At 45.2% G+C, this 21,653-nt stretch overlaps 1 protein-coding gene across 1 annotated transcript; it reads right to left on the bottom strand.

Annotated features, from left to right (window-relative positions):
- Positions 1–2,180: 2,180 nt before the first annotated feature.
- Positions 2,181–10,980, bottom strand: LOC119440743 (monocarboxylate transporter 14). Its single transcript, XM_037705625.1, has 5 exons — positions 10,785–10,980; positions 9,145–9,288; positions 6,454–6,858; positions 3,057–3,364; positions 2,181–2,192 (listed from the first exon to the last, which is right to left on the bottom strand). Exons 1-5 carry the CDS (start codon positions 10,978–10,980, stop codon positions 2,181–2,183), a joined length of 1,065 nt encoding a protein of 354 aa, XP_037561553.1.
- Positions 10,981–21,653: the final 10,673 nt, after the last annotated feature.

Raw genomic sequence — 21,653 nt, 5'->3', positions numbered from 1 at the left:
CGGACATGTACCGAGTTTTGTGAACGCTTGTATTCGACCTATACGTGTGACGACCGAGGCTTCTTGAAAGTAAATTTGGCCGTTACCTCTTATGTTAGGCACCATCGTACAATGAGTTCAGCATGCTCTCTGCACTGAATTACCAGTGAAGAAGTCAAGGGCGGAAGAGAAATGCTTTACTTCAGGACATGGTGCAGAGACAGTAATCTTTCCTTTTCTTAAGTCTCTCGGTGGTAAATTTTTATCTGGTTTTAGCTCAAGCACAGCGCTTTCCAGCCTGATGGGCCAATCCTTCCTTGGTTGCAGAAAGCTTGCGTAGTTATGCGCTGTCGCTTAGCGCGATGTTTGCCTTGGAATCATGATTTTGGGGATAATAAAAAGACACCAAGGGACAATTTTGAAGCCTATATAGTCATAAAAAATGGAAAGGCTCATGGGAAATAAACCCTTGCCATGTGATAGGCAAGCGGTAATTTACAGACGCCAAGCGCGCAGGAAGACGGGGGTATAAATCAATAAAGGAAGCAGATCCATCGAGTTGGAATCTATATACAGCGAAGCTTTGTGCGATGTACCTAGATAGTCGAAACACGAGATTGTATTATTGAATGTACGCACAAAACGACACGGAAGACTTTATTCGGGCATTCTAGAGAGGCTAACGACAGTGCCGCCGCCGCCGCTGCCACGGGTGCGCGAAGGCGAGCTTTCTGGTTCTTTCTGTTATTTACCCCGCACGACTGGCACCGCCGCTGCCGCGGTTGCTGAGGATTTATTGACATCCCCTTTGAAACGGGGTGGTGACAAATAGTCACCTAGCCTGCTTGTAGTAGCGCGAAGGCGAGCGCCATCTGGTGGTGGTGCAAGGAACCCAGCGGCGCGCGTACTCCGCTGTGATTGGTTGGTCTATTCGGCATGAGAATAGCCAGGCTGTAGAACCCACGACCACGAAACCCGGCGAGGTTCGCAAAGAAAAGCTTCGCTTAAAAAAAAAGGAGGGATAAAAATTACTGCTGCAGACCGCACTGTAAGGGTCTAGCGCATTCGGCTTGCACCTGAACGGCGGTCGATGTAGGAGCATATCTATGTGGAGTAGGTGGCCAGGGGCCGATCGTGACGATTGAGGGCATCACTAAGAGCTACCACGAACTAAACAACCTTGGAGGGCTTGCTTCCCAAGAGCCTGCGCGCAGATTAGTCCCGAAGGGAGGGAGGGGCGGCGTCTGAAGGGGGTAGGATTGCCGGGAACTAGCTTCCTGGCGTCATGCTCCCAATTAGTATTTTTCCTTCCCATGGTTTTTATTGGCTGCTCACTTACTCCACGCGAGTCGCCTGTTGGAGGGATTAAACCACGCGCAGCGATTGTGATGCCCCATCTGTTTGCGCATTACACTCTCACCGATGAGCATGGGCCTGGTGAGCGTGCTGAGACCCATGATGAGCCGGTGCACGCCGTACGTGAGTGGCAGGTGCTCGTCGCCCAGGTGGTCGGCCAGGAGCACGGGAAACGATGCGATCGTGCCACCGTTGTTCAGGCCGAACAGCACCGCCACCACCAACATGTTCGCCACGGTAGCGAGATTGGCTAGCAGCAAAAAGCACACACCCTGCAGCGCGATAGAACAAACGTTGTTTATATATATATATATATATATATATATATATATATATATATATATATATATATAGAGAGAGAGAGAGAGAGAGAGAGATTACTCCCCATCCCGGCCCTGCGAAAGTGGATGTCCAGCGAAGCTGTTGCAAAGCCACCACTACAACTGCTGATGCAGGGCTTTATTGATGGTTTGTATGCTTGTTTTGAGCTTGTTATTTATTGAAATTTACGCTGTCCGTTGTATGTGTGATTCCAATGAATGTATGCACTGTTTCTTCACTATGCTGAGTGCCTCTAGCCTCTGCATTACGAGGGGGATGAGCCAACGCATTATTGCTTGCTTAGGGGGACTGGTTCATTGCTGATTATGATCGTTTTTGTTGGCGGACAGGACACGAAAAAAGCCGACAACCGAGAGGCTAACAGCTTCGCTGTAATACGAGTAGCCATGACACCCGTAGAAGTTATTGCACTGCCTCCCCGTGACGCCATAGTTCGTGGTAACAGTTATGCGAGGCTGGTTTAGCAAGTATTAGCAGAACAGCCACTTACTTGTAAATCCAAGTCAAGCGCAAGTCTGCGAGAAAAAAAAAAAGAAAGCACTGGTCGAACATTCACTTGTACTGTACATGGTTTAATTCAACCCGCCATCGAGCTGGCCGTATACGCTGCACTCTACTCTTCTCACCCTTTTTCCTTTCTCCTTTTTTCACCACGACCTTTCCTCCCGGACACTGTTGAAGCACAGCGGTGAAGTGTACATTGCTGAGCGAGATAGTCACGATATTTCTACTCCAATTACCTCTTCCTCCTCCCCGTATTTGCGATTGCTCAGCTAAAGCATTTGTGATTTCAGCAATGCACGCCTCCACAGATTGGATCCACGTCTGCAACTCCGTTTTCCACCAGGTTTACCACGAGCGGAAGCAACATTTCCATGCCGCCTGTGGCTCGGCGTGGCATTCACGAACGCATATTCCTTCCGCATTGGAATGGCTGACAGCCTTGCTTGCAACAACTGTGGCTGCGAGGAGACAATCAAACACCTCCCCTGTGACTGTTCCCGCTACAATGTAGCATGTGCTCGCGACTGCGCTTGAAAAACTGGGCAATCGCCCCCTCACGGAGGAAAAAGCTTTAGGACACTGGTCTAGACGGGCTTCGGCACTCAAGGCCTTAAGGGCTCTGCTGAAGTTCTTAAGGGCTTGTGAATAGCGCGACCGGCTTTGAACGTTGTAGCGCGTAGGGTCGCGTTATTGCGCGAATTTTTCATACTTCACTTTTTTTTATTTGTTTCTTCTATCACTTTTTATTCCCTTTACCCCTTTCCCCACCACAGGGTAGCCAGCCGGTATTTACACTGGCTAACCTCCTTGTCTTTCTTTCCCTTTCTTTCTTTCTCTCTCTCTCTCTCTAAAGCATTTGTCGTCGTCTGATATACCTGTAAGGTGAAGTTGATGATGAGCATCCACTCGCGAGTGATGTAATGTCGGTCGGTGATGTAGCCGACGCCGATGCGGCTAAAGAAGTCGCCCATGGCCATGGTCGAGACTAGTATGGCGCCTTGCTCGGGGCTGGCATTCGCCGCACCCGCCGCGTGGTCCACGATGGTAATCAGGTACGTACTGAACACGTAGCCATACACCGCGCCAGTCACCATCAGTGGCACGAACATCGGGTTCAGGAGGAAGCTGAACATCTGCGTGATGCCGTCCGGTATCACTATAGCATTTGTGTCGGGCACTCGTTCTGATGGCAAAGATAGTGCGCAGTTCCAAAACTGATGCCGTAATTTCGCCCACTGGTATAACTCTTTGAGGACGCAAATTGTCATGGAGTAGGTTGTTCAGTGAACAAAGGCACCACAGGCACTAGTCACAAAGAAACCATGCAGTACTGTGTCGTATTGGCCACTGAGACCTAGACGGCCGATCGGCATGCGGAACTTATGTACAGCAGATGTAACTATACTGCAGCCGCAATGAGGGTGCCATGCAAAGAAAAAAAAATCACAGGGTCTCTTATGTCATCCCTAAGACAAGTTGAAGGCGAAAGCCCAAGTGCCGATGGATTAAAGACGGACACATGACGTACACATCCCCCTTAATTCGCTTAGTCATTCCTCTTAATTCGCTTACTCATCCTATTAATTCGCTTACTCATACTATTAATTCGCTTAGTCTACATCGCTTAGTCATCCTCTTAATTCGCTTCTCCATCCTCTTAATTCGCTTAGCCATTCACTTAAATTGCTTAACATCCATCTTAACTCGCTTTATCATCCATCTTGCTTGCTTACGGGGGTATGAGCCATAGATGATGGTAGTTGTTTATGCCTTTCGTGTCCTTGACAAGTTTTCGCCCAAGGACATTGAAGGTCGATTGTACAATGAGTCATATAAGGCTTTCGCCTCAATAATTGCGCCAACTGGTGGACTGATTACCAGTGAGCGGACGCTATTCATAGTATGAGTAAGTAGTATGAACCATCACATATTCTGCCAATACTATCCTTGAGAATGGCAAAAAATTCTGTAGTTTTAGGTGCCAAAACCTCGATATGATTATGAGGCACGCCGTATAAATCTATACGTCATGCGACTGGAACTTGGAGTATAACGAAGAAACTCGAAAAAGGAAGCTTAGGACCATATAGACCACCGTCTAACTGTTCTTCGCCTTACATGACCTGTCAAACTCCATTCCTTGCTCTTATTTCGACCAGAGCATTAGATACACGCTTTTGGTCTATAACCCATACTGCTGTCTATATATGCCTCGATCTCACGCTTATGATTTCTTGCCAATGGAATGGGTTCGGATGTGGTACTAAGTGAAGGAAAAGGCTAAAGGTTGACGGTTGAAGTCACGAGCATGACTAAGGCTTTCGCCTTACGGTCTCTTAGGCGTAGCTAAAGGAACTCCTGAGGACTCATGACAAAAATGGCATTACATGTGTTTCATGTAGGTCATGAAACAGCCGCCTACGTCTTGGCGCTCTAATTGTTTCATTAACTTGGTAGGCTTCCCGGACACTGTTTCGCATAACAACGATTCCCACAGGGCGTGGAATCTGCCGGCTTTTTTTTTTTTTTCATACACTGCACTCTTCGGGGAGTGCGAATGGTCGCTCCTAATATAGCCGGTTATTATGCAGTAGCGCACCCAGGATCTCTGCCAGGGGGGGGTTGACAGTTTGCCAATACCATCTAAACAGCACTAATTTCGATTTCTTCACGGGAAATTGTCAAAAAATGCACTTTCTGCGAGTGTGCAGACGATTGCGCGTCTTACATCTTAGTTGCAGCACTCAAATGCGTAAGGAAAGAAAATGGGTTAAACAAAAGGGGGGGGGGGGTAAGTCGGCCTCAGGGGGGGGGGGGGTTACAACCCCCGAATCCCCCCCCCCCCCCCCCCCCCCCCCGTCGGTGCGCCACTGCGGTTATGTCTGGCTCCCTGAGCGCTCTATATAGCCTAGCTGCTCAACTATGCATGCTCAACTATGCAAGTTCGGATGCTTTACGTCTATACCATGCCCCCGGGTTGAAATTATCGTCGTCATCATCATCATCATCAGCAGCAGCAGCAGCCTATATTTTATGTCCACTGCAGGACGAAGGCCTCTCTCTGTGATCTCCAATTACCCCTGTCTTGCGCTAGCGTATTCCAACTTGCGCCTGCAAATTTCCTAACTTCATCATCCCATCTGGTTTTCTGCCGACCTCGACTGCGCTTCCCTTCTCTTGCTATCCATTCTGTAACCCTAATGGTCCACCGGTTATCCATCCTACGCATTACATGGCCTGCCCAGCTCCATTTCTTCCGCTTAATGTCAACTAGATAATCGGCTATCGCCGTTTGTTCTGTGATCCACACCGCTCTCTTCTTGTCTCTTAACGTTAGTCCTAAGATTTTTCGTTCCATCGCTCTTTGTGCGGTCCTTGTTCTTGAGCTTCTTTGTTAACCTCCAAGTTTCTGCCCCATGTGTTAGCACCAATAGAATGCAATGATTGTACACTTTTCTTTTCAACGACAGTGCTAAGCTCCCAGTCAGGATTTGGCAATGCCTACCGTATGCACTCCAACCCATTTTTATTCTTCTGTAAATTTATTTCTCGTGATCAGGGTCCCCTGTGAGTAACTGACCTAGATAAACGTACTCCTTTGCAGACTCTAGAGGCTGACTGGCGATCCTGAATTCCTGTTCCCTTGCCAGGCTATTGAACACTATCTTTGTCTTCTGCATATCCATCTTCAACCCAATTCTTATACTTTCTCGATTAAGGTCCTGAATCATTTGCTGTAACTCGTCTCTATTGTTGCTGAATAGGACAATGTCATCTGCAAACCGAAGCTTGCCGAGATATTCGCCGTTGATCCTCACTCCTAAGCCTTCGCAGTCTAAGAGCTTGAATACTTCTTAGCATGCAGTGAATAGCATTGGAGAGATTTTGTCTCCTTGCCTATCGTACTAAATTACCGTACTTTTGCTCTAATGTTATGTTTGATTGAGCACAGTTGATGTCTTTCAATATTCGAAAACTATTAGAAAAATAGTGGCTATTCGATTCGAAGATCGAATCGAATAAGGCACAATTCGATGCACTATTCGGAAGTTTCGAATATTCGCACACCTCTATAGAACAATGAAGGAACGAATAGGACAGCAGGAACGCCGTCCTTTTCGTTCCTCTTGTGTCTATATATACACACACGTTTCGTTCAGTAACACGATTCTCAACCAACTTGTTCAACGCTCTGTCGTTTGAAGCTGCTCACCCCGCGTCTTCGCCGGTGGGGTTGATGCGAGCGCGGCGGCAGCGCGGAGACGACGATGCCGCTCTCCCACAACGGCACGTCAGAGGTGAAGAGCTCGGTGATGAAGTTCTTGTTCTCCGTGCCTTGGCCACTGCTGGCGTTGCTGGCGCTGCTGTATGTGGTGCTGCTGCGTCTGGTGGTAGTGAACGTTGTGTTTAACAGGGTGTGGCACGGCGGTCGCGGGAAGGTGGGCGACGAGCGGAGTGCGATGGCGCCAACCATCGTGTTCAACACGAGCGCGCCTATGATGAGCATTGTGCCCTGCAAGCCGTACAAGTCCAACAGCTTCCCGATGAGTGGCGGCAGCAGTATGCTGCTCAGCGCCGCGCCGGCGAAGCTCAGGCCGCTCGCCGAGGTCCGGTACTTGTCGAAGTAGCGATGCAGCACCACCACGTTTGTGGGCACCATGAGGCCCGTGCCGGCGCCTGAGCGGGGCCGGTATAAGTCACAATGCATGCGTCCATCCAAAGTAAAGTTTTCGTCTTGTCCTACACTGCAATGACAGATATCCTCTAACCGTAACGCGAAGATCAGATTGGAAACATTTCAAAATCACTATACTGTTGACCGATATCCGCGACTCGGTTTTTATTATTATTATTATTTTTAGATCAGCAGCATGAACTATACGAATGCTCTAAGATTTATGGCTCAAGCTGACTGCTGCCGCCAGCTTCCAGCCGACGTTGATTAAACGACTGAGAAGCAATTAAATGCGGATGAGACGGTGTCACGAGTCAAGAAACAAATATTTCACAGACATGACGCGAATTTTTCAGCTAAGCTCGAACAGCAATACCAAATACAGCAACCAACAGTAATCCTTGCCCCTCAGCTACCTCGATTCTAACACATTTCCTCAAGCAACCACACTATCGGAGATGTCCTCGGCGAAAAGAATAAAGCTGTTAAAGAAGCACTTGCCTGTAATCATTCGGATAGAACACAACGTGCTTTAAGCTCGTTACAAACGAGGCGAGGCGAAAACCTCGTACTTAAAAAAAAAAGATAAAAGGAATGCCAGTTCTGCACGAAGCATTTAGCAACAGTTCAAAAAGTGCGAAGGCACGCATATAATAGATCCAGAAACACATGATCCGAGTGACAGCTGGTGCGACGATTTAACGGGCCGCATAAAACCAACAAAATAAGTCCTTGCAAGTATCAGGAGCTTTGACACGCAACACGATGCACTCGTACCGTCGTGCATCCTAGATAAATCAGCATGGTAAAATAGCGGCAAACGGCAATGTTAACCTTAAATGTATTTAACCCACATGCTGCACTGCGGACAAACTGACTCCAAACATGGTTAGGCCGTGATCAACGTCGTTGCTTGTCTATGTAAACATGATGGAGGGCAACAAACGCCGAGACGACAAAAAAAAACACACACACACACACACACACACACACACGCCACAATTATTCTTCGACATGCCTTGAAGGTTTCGCCACTGCACACATGCGATGGGTGTTGCTTATTTTGCTCCAAAGAAATTAGCCGGCGATTACGATACTTCCTAATGCGAAATTTGAGCGCAGTTGCATACGCGTTTTCATGTCGCGATATATTGGCTGGCGCGGACAATCTGTCGCATGCGGCACGATGCAAATGGTACAAAGTGTGGCGCGACTGCCTCGCTAATCGGGAGATCGCGAGAGGAAGCGCGTGGGTGACGCGTGGGCGCGATTCACAGCAGCCGCCGCAGACAACCTCCGCTCATGCAGCGCTTTGTTCCCATACAGACGACGCACGCTACTCTGGCGCCATCTCGTAGCCATCGTCGCCGCAAAGCCCCTCGTACGCGGCACTACTATTTTCTTCTCACGCTTTCACCATACCCTCCCCCACTTTCCGCCGCATGGTTCCGCTGCACCCCCCTCCTCCTCACCATCTCTTTGCATGCTCTCGCCGCATTTTTCATCTCCCGTTGCGCACCACGTTCGCTCTTTCGCTGTGCTTGCCACAGCAACGGGCGCCAAAGAGCTGCGTTCTAAATGTGAATCAAACAGAGAAGCACGAGCAAGGACGCAGAAAACTAGGGCGCACAGCTGCCTCCTTTCCCGAGTTCACTGAGCAAGGCCGTCACCAGCGGAACGTCCGTCGGCGAGCACAACGCGTTTGGAGTCAGCGACGTCGAGTCAACGCCACGGGGCTTCGACAAACTGGTTGTAAATAAAACAGGACTTTCTTACTATCGTTCTTTCCATTGTTCTAAACTTGTAACTTATAGCGTGCGTGTAGCGTGTAACTTGTTGAGTGTTTAAGCTTTGACAAGTGTGTTTAATGGCTTTCCTTGTCTGTTAACTTATGTTTAATTGTTTTGAGGCTCGTTCCATAAAGGCTTCATTTTACCAAAACGTTCTTGCTTCGTGCAGTTCATCCAGATACCATGAAAGGCGGATTGCATGGGTGCGGGCGAATGAACGACTCGGTTGTCAGTGGCAATTGCACTTTACATAACCTCATTTTTTTTCTTCGAAAATGGGCTTCTTAACACGTTATGAACCTAGACCTTTCGAGGGATGTGCCCGATTGAAAGACTATAGGGCTGAAAGCGTGCCAACCAACCAGTTATAGTTATGGGAGAAAGCAGGCGGGTGACAACATTATAGGGTTTTGGATGCGCTCTTGTTTGCAGGCAAACGTCCTAGAGAGCTAGAAATAACGCGTGACTATACGTTTTTGTTCTACAAGGTGAACTTACCGAAGCCGATGCCAATAAATACTATGTAGGCTGTAGGCGTATTCGAAATGAAGCAAGCAATGGCGCAGACTGAAGCCACGAGAGTAGCTCCTATGTTGAGCGCTCGGGTGTCCCAGTATCTGACCATAACACCGACCGTGAAGCCTGCAGGGTGCAGAAAAAGTAACGTTTCGTTGCTTTCATAATCTTTTTCTCACTTGGAAGAAGACACGATTTATGCTTAAAGTTGTCTTCCAAGCCGCAGTGTAAGCCGCTGTGTAAAGCTCATTGACCGCATACCCCCGAGAGTGAAGCCTTTTCTGACCCAGACATTTCTCACGTCATGCTCTCCCCTAGTCTCTTACCTTTCCTCCAGCGGCAACAGGCCGAGACAACTGACAAACATTGGGTGTCAGAGTAATTAAGAGCACTTCGTACAAATAAGGCGACAATTCGGTTTGCTGATTTTGTTTTCTAAATGACGCCGTTATATATATATATATATGATTGCTCTGCTCTTATGTCTAAACAAAGTTTACATTTCTGCTTATTTACTCGTCTTACACATTGCGCGGTTTTATTTCAGCATACCGGCAAGCCGATGGGCTTAAGCGGGCCTACCTAATGCTGTCATGGCGGTTCCGTGAAACATGTTATAAACTCAAAAGCGAACGGGATACAAAGAGTTCGCCCCATCACCACAAGCTGGCGCCACAAAACACAGCGTTTGTGGCATCAGTGTCTACGTTGTGTCCCGTTCGATTTTGTGCTGGTAACGGGCTGCACGCATTATTAAGCAGGCCACATGACGCAGCGGTTCTATGGCTTTGAAGTTCTGCTGATCGCGAGGATGCGGGTTCGATTCCCGACCACATTTCGTCGGGGCGCAATGCAAAACTATCTGTACTTAGTAATATTTTATAAGTTCGCGTTGAGGAAACGCATGTGGTCGCAAAGTTAATTCATAATATTCCTCTTCACCACGTCTTTCATAGCCCCATAAAATTGGGACGTAAAATTCCACAATTGCAACCTTCTTTATTTTTTTTTACATGAAAGGAAGGAGCATTCAGTAAGAAGTACTAAATTTAGCAGCTTGACGAGGTGAATGCCCCCTCTACGCAACGGCCACGTATCATTTACCGACAATTAGGTATATATATATATATATATATATATATATATATATATATATATATATATATATATACATACATACATAATGAAGAATTACCAGGTGCAGTGGTAAAGAAAAATAAGTAGGATTAAGAAAGATTTATTCACTCACCATATAATTGACAGCTGAGGTGGAGGCAACGCAACATTCCACCGATTCTTTCCCGTTAACTATGCAGGTTCGTACGAATCCGGTGCAGCATTACCGCGAACCAGCGGCAGCAGTGTGTCAAGTGACGTTATTTAAAGCGTGTGTGCCTAGAACGAAGATAGAACAGGACTGGCTCTTCACGGGGCCCTTAACGCTATCGCATTAATAATTCAATCACCAATCTGATGCGTGCAAGCTCCTTGCACTGCCGGCACCCCGCATATCAGGTCCCGTACGTGGTGTGCTCGCGAGTTCGGTAAACACCAACTCCGAGTCGCGGGGCGTTGTGTTTTAAATGTTTCGCGTAGTACGAGCCCGCTGGACAAGCTCTTACCCTGCATACAGTTGATGGTGGTGCAGATTTCGAAGGGCCAAGCGGCCTGCTCGCGGGAGATGCGGAAGCTGGACACCAGACCGACAAGGAGGATGCCCGAGCTGCGGAAGATGATGGCGGCCCATACCTGGACCCAGGAACACATGGCTGCTATGAACCAGGCGTAGCAGCTGTCCACAAGGTGCGGCGCTGGCATGATCCGGCCGTCAGCTTAGCGGCCAACGCGCTCGCGTGGGATGTTCCGCCTCCTTCTCTTCTTCAGCGGGGAACGTGCATTGCTGCTGATGATGATGATTCCCAGACCATGGCACATACCCAAGACGGAGGATTAGACGGAAAGCGGGTGGTAGAACAATAAGAAAACACGCGAAAAGGAAGGTAAAGAAAAGAAAGAGCCGAATAGAGAGGAAGGAAATGCAGGGAGGTTATAACCAGACTTTGTCCAGTTTGCTACCCTACACGTGGGGAGGGGGATGGGGGAGTGAAAGGAAGAGAGAGGGAAGACACGAGTCTTGATCGCAATTTCACGTGCACTAAGACAGGCGAGAAACCACGAAAGCTTGAAGATGAATGAAATAAAACTCCGACTTTAGAATGACAACTTTAAAAAGAAAGACTAATGTCAAATTAGCACAGCAATCTTTTTGTGTTGCAAATGAAATTGCACATTGCAGGAAAAACAGTCCTATGGCTGAAGCCCAGAGCCAAGGCCGCGAGAGAAAGAAAGGTTTTCATTGAATGCACCCTTTCCCAAGGCAAAAAAAAAAAAATGAAAACGATATGGGACTACAAGAAAGCCAACTTTGACATGATTAACAGTGAACTAGCACATTTTTAGACATCTTTTTAAGCAATTTTGATACCCGTTCAGGGCAGTCGAACTGGGATATGTTTGTAAATGAAGTCGAACGTCTAACAAATAAATATATCCCTAATCGCTTTATCACGTCAAACGCACATGCGCCATGGCACAATACTTATATCAAACGTCTATCTAACCGAAAGAAACGTTTCTATCGTGCCGCCAGATGTTTGCCTACTAACCACCCCCGCTGGGCTGCTTACAAATCTGCATCGACCATCTACATAGGTGCGCTCAAATCCGCTAGAGAAAACTTTCGTACTAACGTTTTGCCGTCTATGTTACAAACTAACGCAAAAAAAATTTGGCGAGTCATTAACCCACCATCTGACAACCATATTTCCTTGATTGACTCATCCAGTAACCAGATTAGTGAAAACCATTGCGCCACTGTTCTTAACGAATCTTTCATTGAACATTTTTTCTGTGGATAGCCATAATGAATTACCTACTGTGAGCTCACACAATTATTTACCTATGTCACCAATGATTGTTGAACCACTTGGCGTCGTACGACTGATTGAAGCACTTAAGACTGATTCTCCTCCTGGCTATGATGGTATTAACACAAAATTTTTGAAAAATACTAGTGCTTACAGTTCCATTATACTAACAAAAATTTTCCAACAGTCACTGGGTATGTCTACACTTCCTAGACAATGGAAAATTGGGAAGGTCGTTCCACTGCATAAATCTGGTAATAAAAACTGTTCAACTAATTACCGCCCTATTTCTTTAACTAGTATTTGTTGCAAACTGCTCGAGCACATAATATTTACTAACCTAGTCAATTTTTTAGAATCTATTCATTTTTCACGTCAGCACAGCATGGCTTCCGGAAAACTTATTCATGTGAAACACAGTTAATATCCTTTACGCATCATTTACACCAGATTCTTGATGAATCATCGCTTGCCGACTGCATTTTCCTCGACTTTTCAAAAGCGTTTGATAAGGTTTGCCATAGACTGTTACTTTACAAACTGCACCAACTAAATCTTGACAGTAACGTCTTAAAATGGATTGCGTGTTTCCTCACTAAGAGATCACAATTTATTGCTGCAAACGGCCATACTTCTTTTTGCGAAGTTCATTCCGGCGTTCCGCAAGGTTCTGTCTTAGGGCCCCTGTTATTTCTCATTTATATTAATAACCTCTCATCAGTTATGTCATCTAACATTCATCTCTTTGCTGATGACTGTGTCATTTTTCGGGAAATTAGTAACGATGACGACACTAAGGTATTGCAATCTGACCTTCGAGCTATATCTAACTGGTGCGCAAAATGGTTAATGTACCTAAATATAAAAAGTGCAAAGTCATGCGTGTATCTAGAACTTCCACTAGCTCTCCTCTTTATTATCTTAATAACATTCCTTTGGATCCTGTTAACTATGACAAGTACCTAGGAGTTCACATCACGACTAATCTAACTTGGTCGCTACATATTGAGTACATTATTAACAATGCTAACCGCATGCTTGGCTATTTACGTCGTAACTTTTCTACTGCTCCATGTGGCTTAAAGTTGCAGCTTTTTAAGACAATAATACGCCCTAAACTGGAATATGCTACAGCCGTGTGGGACCCAAGCTACGACAATCTTGTAACCTCCATTGAACTCGTCCAGAATAACTCCGTTCGTTTTATATTATCTAATTATGACAGAACTGCGAGCATCTCCGCCATGAAAACTTCCCTAGCACTTCCTTCTTTAGCATCTCGCAGAAAAGTTTCTCGTTTAACACTGTTTCACAAGTTGTATCACTATTCTTTCCTACATGACCAACTACTCCTTCGCCCACAGTACATATCTCGCCGCATCGATCATCATCACAAAGTATGTATTCCATCATGCAACACAAAGACCTTCTTGAACTCATTTTTGCCTCGTACGTCAAAAGAATGGAACGAACTTCCCGTTGACATTGTTAGTATTAACGATAATCACATGTTCCATGATGCATTAGCTAACATTGTTTAACTGCGACCTTTATTTGTACGAACTGTACTGATTACTTTTTTTTGTTCACTTATTTCTGTGTGCATTGTATAATTACGAGTTTCATTTGTATGAATTAACTGTACTGACTGTTTTTTTTTTTGTTCAACTATTTTTCTGTATAACAACCCACTCCCCTCTGTAATGCCAATTGGCCCTGAGGGTAAAATAAATGAAATGAAATGAAATTGGCTAAGTCAAGGAGAGTCCAAGTTGGCGAAACGGAGCTCCAAGTCATTTTCTTTGTATCGAGAATCGACGACTGAAGAAAACGAAATAATTGGTTGCCTCAGATCCATTAAAGCATGGCAGACAGGTGAGGCGACTGCGTCTGACCAACCCTGTGCAGTTGAAAATTTAATGGCGGAATGCCGGCATCGCAATCATGCAAATGCAACTTCAAACTGACGTGATGAATAGCATTGAGAATTCCAGGGGAACGGCTGATGCTGGAAGTCATAATTCGATAATACTGCTTGCTTTGTAGAAGCTTGATTTAGGGAGATATTCCTCTACCTTGTATAGGAGACGTTCGCCGTAACCGGCAAAACGGAAACTACCGGGCCTTTCCGGGACGCTCTGTCAAGCGAGCCTGCCATTTCATTTAAAGATAGTATAAATTTATATATGTATAAATAAAACAGTCGATTCAATCAAAGATGGAGGAGTCATTATGCTCGAAAAGCTTGCCGCCCTTTATACGCAATGCCTCATGATGACTTCAAGTGTACCAGAGAGCTGGAAGAATGCCAACATTATACTAATCCATAAGCAGGGAGACGTTAAGAATTATAGACCCATTAGCTTGATTTCAGTATTTTATAAAGTATTCACCAAGATAATTTCCAATAGAATTAGGGCAACACTTGACTTTATTCAACCTAGAGAACAGGCTGGCTTCAGAAAGGGATATGCTACGATGGATCACATCCATGTCATTAAGCAGGTAATCGAGAAATCTGCGGAGTACACTCAACCTCTATATATGGCTTTCATAGATTATGAAAAGGAATGTGATTCAGTAGAGATACCAGCAGTCATAGAGGCATTGCGTAATCAAGGAGTACAGCAGGTATACGTGAATATCTTGGCAAATGTAAAGACTCCACAGCTACCTTGATTCTCCACAAGAAAAGTAGAAAGTTACCTATCAAGAAAGGGGTCAGACAAGGAGAGACAATCTCTCCAATGCTATTCCCTGCATGCTTAGAAGAATTCAAGCCGTTAGACGGGAAGGCTTAGGAGTGAGGATCAACGGCGAATATCTCAGCAATTAACCTTCGGTTTGCAGATGACATTGTCCTGTTCAGCAACACTGGGGACGAATTACAATTTATTGAGGACCTTAACCGAGAAACTGAAAGAGTGGGGTTGAATATTAATATGCAGAAGACAAAGATAATGTTCAACAGCCTGGCAAGAGAACAAGGATTCAGGATCGCCAGTCAGCCTCTAGATTCTGTACAGGAGTGCATTTATCTAGGTCAATTACTCACAGGGGACCCCAATCATGAGAAGGAAATTCACAGAAGAATAAAAATGGGTTGGAGTGCATACGGCAGGCATTGCCAAATTCTGACTGGGAGCTTACCACTGTCGTTGAAAAGAGAAGTGTGCGATCACTGCATTCTACCGGTGCTAACATATGGGGCGGAAACTTGGAGGTTAACAAAAAAGCTCGAGAACAAGTTAAGGACCGCACAAAGAGCGAGGGAACGAAACATGTTAGGCGTAACGTTAAGAGACAGGGGGAGAGCAGTGGGGATCAGAGAGCAAATGGGGATATAGCTGATATTCTAGCTGACATTAGAGAAAGAAATGGAGCTGGGCAGGCCATGTAATGTGTAGGGTAGATAAACGGTGGACCATTACAGTCACAGAATTGGTGTCAAGAGAAGGGAATCGCAGTCGAGGACAACAGAAAACTAGGTGGGGTGATGAAATTAGGAAATTTGCAGGTGGAAATTGGAATAAGCTGCTGCTGCTGCTGCTGCTGCTGCTGCTGCTGCTGCTGCTGCTGCTGCGCTTGCCTGATGATGATGCTGCTGCTGTGCTGAGCTGATGCTGCCTGATGCTGCTGCTGCTGCTGCTGCTGTGCTGATGCTGCTGCTGCCTGCTGCTGCGTGCCTGCTGCTGATGCTGCTGCTGCTGCTGCTGCTGCTGCTGATGATGATGATGATGATGATGATATGATGATGATGATGATGATGATGATGATATGATGATGATGAAATATATGGTATGTTTGCCTGTCGTAATAATAAAATTAGTTGTTATTCAGCACACCGCGTGTCGACCCTGAACCCAAATCAGGTTGACTATCTGCAAATGAGGAGGAACCAATGACTGAATGAAATGTCCACAATATAATCGAGCCTGGTGTTCCAATAAGCGCTGATCTCAGTGATAGATATTTTGTTAAAATAACAGATGTCGACACGCTTGATGTCAACTTGCGCAGCGCTAAAACGACTGTCATTAATCCGGCCTGAAATATACTTGTAAAATCAGGAAGGCGGAGAGACGAAGACCAACAAAGGTGCGGAGAGAGTTGGCCCACTCCTGCTCCCTCGTCACGCGTGGAAGCATCAGTCTCAATTACAGTCGGCTCCCGTTAATTTGACCCTTGCGGGACGGCAAGATTTGGTCAAATTATCCGACAGGTCGGTATAGAAATGGCGGTAAAATGAGCGAATTCAAATATTTTTTTTTTCAAAATCAAGAAGCAAATCCTGAATAATTCCTTGACCTCGATAGACAGCACTGTTTAATTGCCACGCGACGCCATACTGAGTGGATGAAGCAGACTAACGAATATGGACACAACCCGAAACAAGCAGGAAGGGAGAGCTACACGGGTGGAAGGAGTGTCAGCCACTGAAAAATAAAAAAGAAACAGCTTCATGCCTAGGGAAGCAGTGGCGCCATCTGCTGAATTTCTTGTCTTTTAAATATTTTAGTAAGCGCTTTACGCATGAGGGGGTGCCTGTCGGGTTCGAATTAACCGAAACATCATGCTTTCGCCGTGCGAGTTTTTCTTCCATAGCAATTTATGGTTTCTCGCAATGACATTTCAGTACATTCGAACTGCGCCGACAGTCGACTGTATAATTAACGGCAGTCGACTATATAATTTAGATTGTAAAGGCTTTATGTGGTTTTCTGGAAGAAGGCCACAAGAATTACTGCTGAGCAGAAACATATATATATATATATATATATATATAAGAAAGTCAGAAGCACAACATATATATATATATATATATATATATATATATATATATATATATATATATATATATATATATATATATATACACGAATACAGTAACTGGATTTTTCAATGGGCCAAGTGTATTTAGAAAAATGAGAAGCACAACTTCGCGGTTATCTTAGGTTTATTTACCCAACAGTTTCGGTCGGTGGACCGACCTTTTTCAAGGGTGAAAAAGGTCCCTATGCACTCTATCACTCTGTCGAAGGAGTCTGTGGCTTTGCGGTATACGAAATATATGCATGCGCTACATACCGCGGGCGTCTAACCACAGTGGCGATCTAGTCTGCTACACCATATTTTATAATGATACATTTAGTTTTCCATTGTTTTCGTTCTTCGTCATTGGCTCTGATTAGGCCGCGCCGTTGCTGTAGCCCGGATTGAACACTTAACGCGACAAATTATCGGAACGGCGAACGACATGGATCGTTACAAATTACGTCCACTGCTCATGTTCTTGGCGATGGTTCGGTTTGTCAGCGCTTCTTGAACGTGCTGGTGGAGTGCTCCTTTATAGTCTCGAATTTAGTGCGACGCCCGTTAATTATCTCACGCCGGCGTAAATAAAGGCGTTTTTGTTGTTGATAAGCATCCGCTTGCGCACGCTGACGAGCGTCGTATACGAAATTAGATTCTTGCATGCAGGGCTCCTGGGCTGTGGGCACCTGTTACGCCACTATGATTGAGCACACACATGGACGGCGAAGATGCATGGATTAGCGTTGACAGCATTACATTACCAGAGAAAAATCATCCAGGCAACAAAGACACGGCAGAAAACCTTTCGCGGTCCTTCGGCGCTGAGTGGCGGTCTTTTACATCGGTTTACCCAGTGGTTACTAACAGCAAACCCCCACCTTTCCTGGTGACCCATGACGTCGGCAGGGTGGACAATAGCTCTAACGAAGTAATGAGTACACCGAAGTGAGGCTCCCCCTTCAACTTTGTTATATCGACGTTTTAGTTCCGCATGCGGTTTCCCATCCACTGCGCCTATCCGTGTACTCTCCGACTCTATACGTTTAACATCCTTTCCACTGCCACTGTCCAGCACGTTAGCATAATACTTACTGGTTGGCTTCTCATGTTCTATAATGGTCGCGTTTCTGTTGTCTATTGTTTTTTTTTTTTTTATGCAGACTGCCCACTAGCGTGCAGTGTGCAGAACACGTAAGCCAAAACGTGTCCTCCGAGACCCTACCGCGACTCACCTTGAAACGAGCGCCGTTGCGATCTCCGGAGGCCACGTCTAAGAAAAACCAATTTGCTATCTCGCTTCCCTTGCCGCTCCCGTGGCACGTCTGTTCCCGACCGGTCATGTGCTTCTCTCCCATCCTAATGATCCCACTCATGACGCGTAGAAGGCCATCAAGCGTTAACAAGTCAACGCGAGAGTTGTGTGGGTCACTAAGGCTTGCAGCTATCTATGTAAATCTGTCGCAGTTGAACAGGGCCTGTCAACACGTCCCTGTTATGTGATTTTTGCTTTATACTCGTTTATATAGCTTTATAGTCACTTCAGAAGCGTCCTTTCTCTTTTTAGATCCATGACAGTCGCTGCTAAGTTATTTATCACTGGTTCGAAGACCTGAACAAGTAGTGTGTGTATGTGTACGTGTGGAGATCTCTCCTAGAGTCCCCTTACAAAAATTCCTCTTAACATTCTTTATAATTTTTAACAACCTCCAAGTGACCTTAGTTACACCCAATTTGCATGTACATTCTAATAACACTTGTTTGTACAATGCCAAAAGACAGCCTTTTTTTTTGTAAAGAACGCTTTCTAATAAGTGTGTTTATAAATTGAAGTTACTTTTTATGAAGACAATCTTTAATAGCATGTCTTGAAAACTTGAAGTTACTTTTTTTATAAAGACAGTTTTTATTAGCACGTCTTTAAAATTTGAAGTGACTTTTTATAAAGTCCGTTTTAATTTTAATTGAAGTTACTTTCTTCTAGCAGTAATTTTTAGTGGAAAGGAAATAATTACTTTTTCTATTTTTTTTTCTAAAGACACATTTCGATAGAACGTAACTAGACACTTGTGTTTTTTTTTTCTTCTAAAGCAGGTTTCGATTGGGACCCAGTTCGACAATGACTAATTTTTCAAAGGCCATTTCTGTGAAACATAGCGGCAATGCTGGTCTCATGGAGTAGTTTTCCTTAATCATTGCCTGCTGCTGTGGAATGCTAAATAATTTCTCGAACACGCAACTTCCCACACTTCTTAGATTTGTTTCCAAACACACTCTATGGTTGTTCCGCAATTATTAAGGCGATATCATTTAATGACTCATACTCGCGGCGGCCGACCGTCCGTCCGTCCGTGCCCTGGAATGGTATCAGTTGTGGCCTCTCCCCCTCACACTCTCTCAGCAATCACGTGATGGCACAGCGGTGCATACAACAGTTGCGCCGCCACAGCTGTGGCCTCTCCCCCTTACACTCTCTCAGCAATCACGTGATGGCACAGCGGCGCGCGCGGCAACGCTCCTTCGTCAGACGTCTCGTTGCAGCAGTCGAAGAGTAATTCGAAGAGTAATTTTGTACATTCCGCTGGGAGTGTAATGCACAAAAAAATACATGGCATAGTCAGTCGAATGGCCACAAACTTTCGCCGAACACACCTTGGAATTTACAAAGTGTCCTTCAAATGTTTTCCTTTGTATACTATATAACCATGTTTCAAATGCAACTCGGTGGCCAATTGTTGACGGAGTGTTACTAAAATGTTTAAAGAAATATGTTAGTAAACTGTTAATAGAACTGAATTTTTAAAGGTTCGACTGGACTATGTGAGCCTGCGGTGACGTCAGCACATATCAAGAAAATTAGCTTGCGCTACACGAAGGGGACAGAGTGATGATGCAGGCCGCGCACTCCCTTGATCAGTTACACAGCTCTTGGTAGAGAATGTCACATACCGGTATACAGACGTGCCACATTTCTTGGAAAATTTGCAATGCCATTTATAATTACTGTTGTTATTAAGGCGAAAACCTTGTATATCTCATCGTTCAGTCGAACTTCAAAGTCCTTGACCGAAAACGTGTCGACGACACGAAAGGTATAAAAACTATCATCATCAATGGTTCATACCCCCGTAAGCACTCATACCCCCGTGAGCAAGCAAGATGGATGATAAGGTGAATTATAAAGCGAATTAAGAGGGATGACTAAGCGGATTAAGTGGCTGACTCAGCGAAATAAGAGGGATGACTAAGCGAAGTAGACTAAGCGAATTAAGAGGATGGTTAAGCGAATTAAGAGGGATGACTTAGCGAAGTAGACTAAGCGAATTAAGGGTATGTGTACGTCATGTGTCCGTATTTAATGCATCGGCACTTGGACTTTCGCCATCAAGTAATCTTAGGAATAACATATGAGACCTCGTGAATTTTTTTTCTTCCTGTACAGGTGAAGCGTCAGGCACGGCTATCGTAAGAACTCTGAGCATTATATAGAGTATGGCGTTTTCTCTCTCTCTCTCTCTCTCTCTCTCTTCTTCGTTTTTTTTTTTCGTTTCAGACGCGTAGGACAGTTGCCGCACAGTTGCAACAGTACTTCACGAAGGTCAGATGATATATTCATGCTTCTCAGACTACCTGAGTTGTTCCTGGCTCTGTGCCAGCCATACTGTACAACGTGGGCCTGTGTGCTCGTCGCCTATTTTCGTCTCCCCTTTGCCACTGTTCAAATATTTTCAGACGATTTCCGATCATCGTCTTTATTTTCTCGCTATATGGGAGAATCTTGCCTTTATACCGTAATTGGTCGAAGTCAGAGGAGTTCTCCGATGCTTGTGGGGCTTCGTCCTGGAAGCCGGCCTAAAGAGCGACCTTAAAGCATCTAAGCACTTTTCATTTTACCTTTCCTCGTATAGCCCATAAAAACTTAATACATCATTTAGGCCGAAGCACCACACTTTGGAAAATAAAATGTATTAATGCATTCCGGCGGATTACGCACGAATGTTCATATTCAACACAATCAAAATACGCTACTTAACATGTGCGCAGCCGAATAAATGAATACGAATAAATGAGTTATATTGATGAATGCTTCCTCCACGCTCACACAATCAAAATCTGATAGCTGAAGAAACCTGAAGCCCCATAAGTGCCCCCCCCCCCTCCCTTTCCCTTTCCGGATACACCTCTGGTTATGACTTCTATATTCAGTACGTTAGATGTGCTGTCGTGAACGAGCCAGATGAGAGAGTGGTCATTTGGTCTTAGAAATTTTCCTTTGCCAGATAAGGCTCTGTCTGTGTGGTCTTCGTGGTCTGTCGATATATAGTATAGGCTATGGGTCTGGGCAGTTCCATGCGCTGTGCCGAATTAGTATATTGTGTTGGTCTAACACTCAAGGCTACATTTGTGCCTCGCATGGTTTGTACGTATCTTTTGGTTTATACATGAGCTCGAGTTTCTAGATTTGCGGTAAGTTGCAGTGCACGAAACCTACGGGGCTTTCTAGGATCCATTTTCTGCAATTTATTCGCACTTCCTTGTGTCATGTGAATATTTCGTTTTTCAGTGCCCGTAGAGCCAAGTTTGATTCGTTAAAAAGTTGAGCAAGATGTATACCGTTCCATACAGGTCTCTGTTGTCAGTGAAGTTCGCGCTAAACATGACTTTTTTTTTTCATGCAGCGTAGACCTATAACAAAATGTTGTAAAGAAATACCGATATAGGAATATATAGAAATAAAGGCATAGAATCGGC

Source organism: Dermacentor silvarum, chromosome 2 (genome assembly GCF_013339745.2).
Source record: "Dermacentor silvarum isolate Dsil-2018 chromosome 2, BIME_Dsil_1.4, whole genome shotgun sequence".
NCBI classification, from domain to species: domain Eukaryota; kingdom Metazoa; phylum Arthropoda; class Arachnida; order Ixodida; family Ixodidae; genus Dermacentor; species Dermacentor silvarum.
Note: the sequence above shows the minus strand (reverse complement) of the source record. Positions and strands in the feature narration are given on the sequence as shown.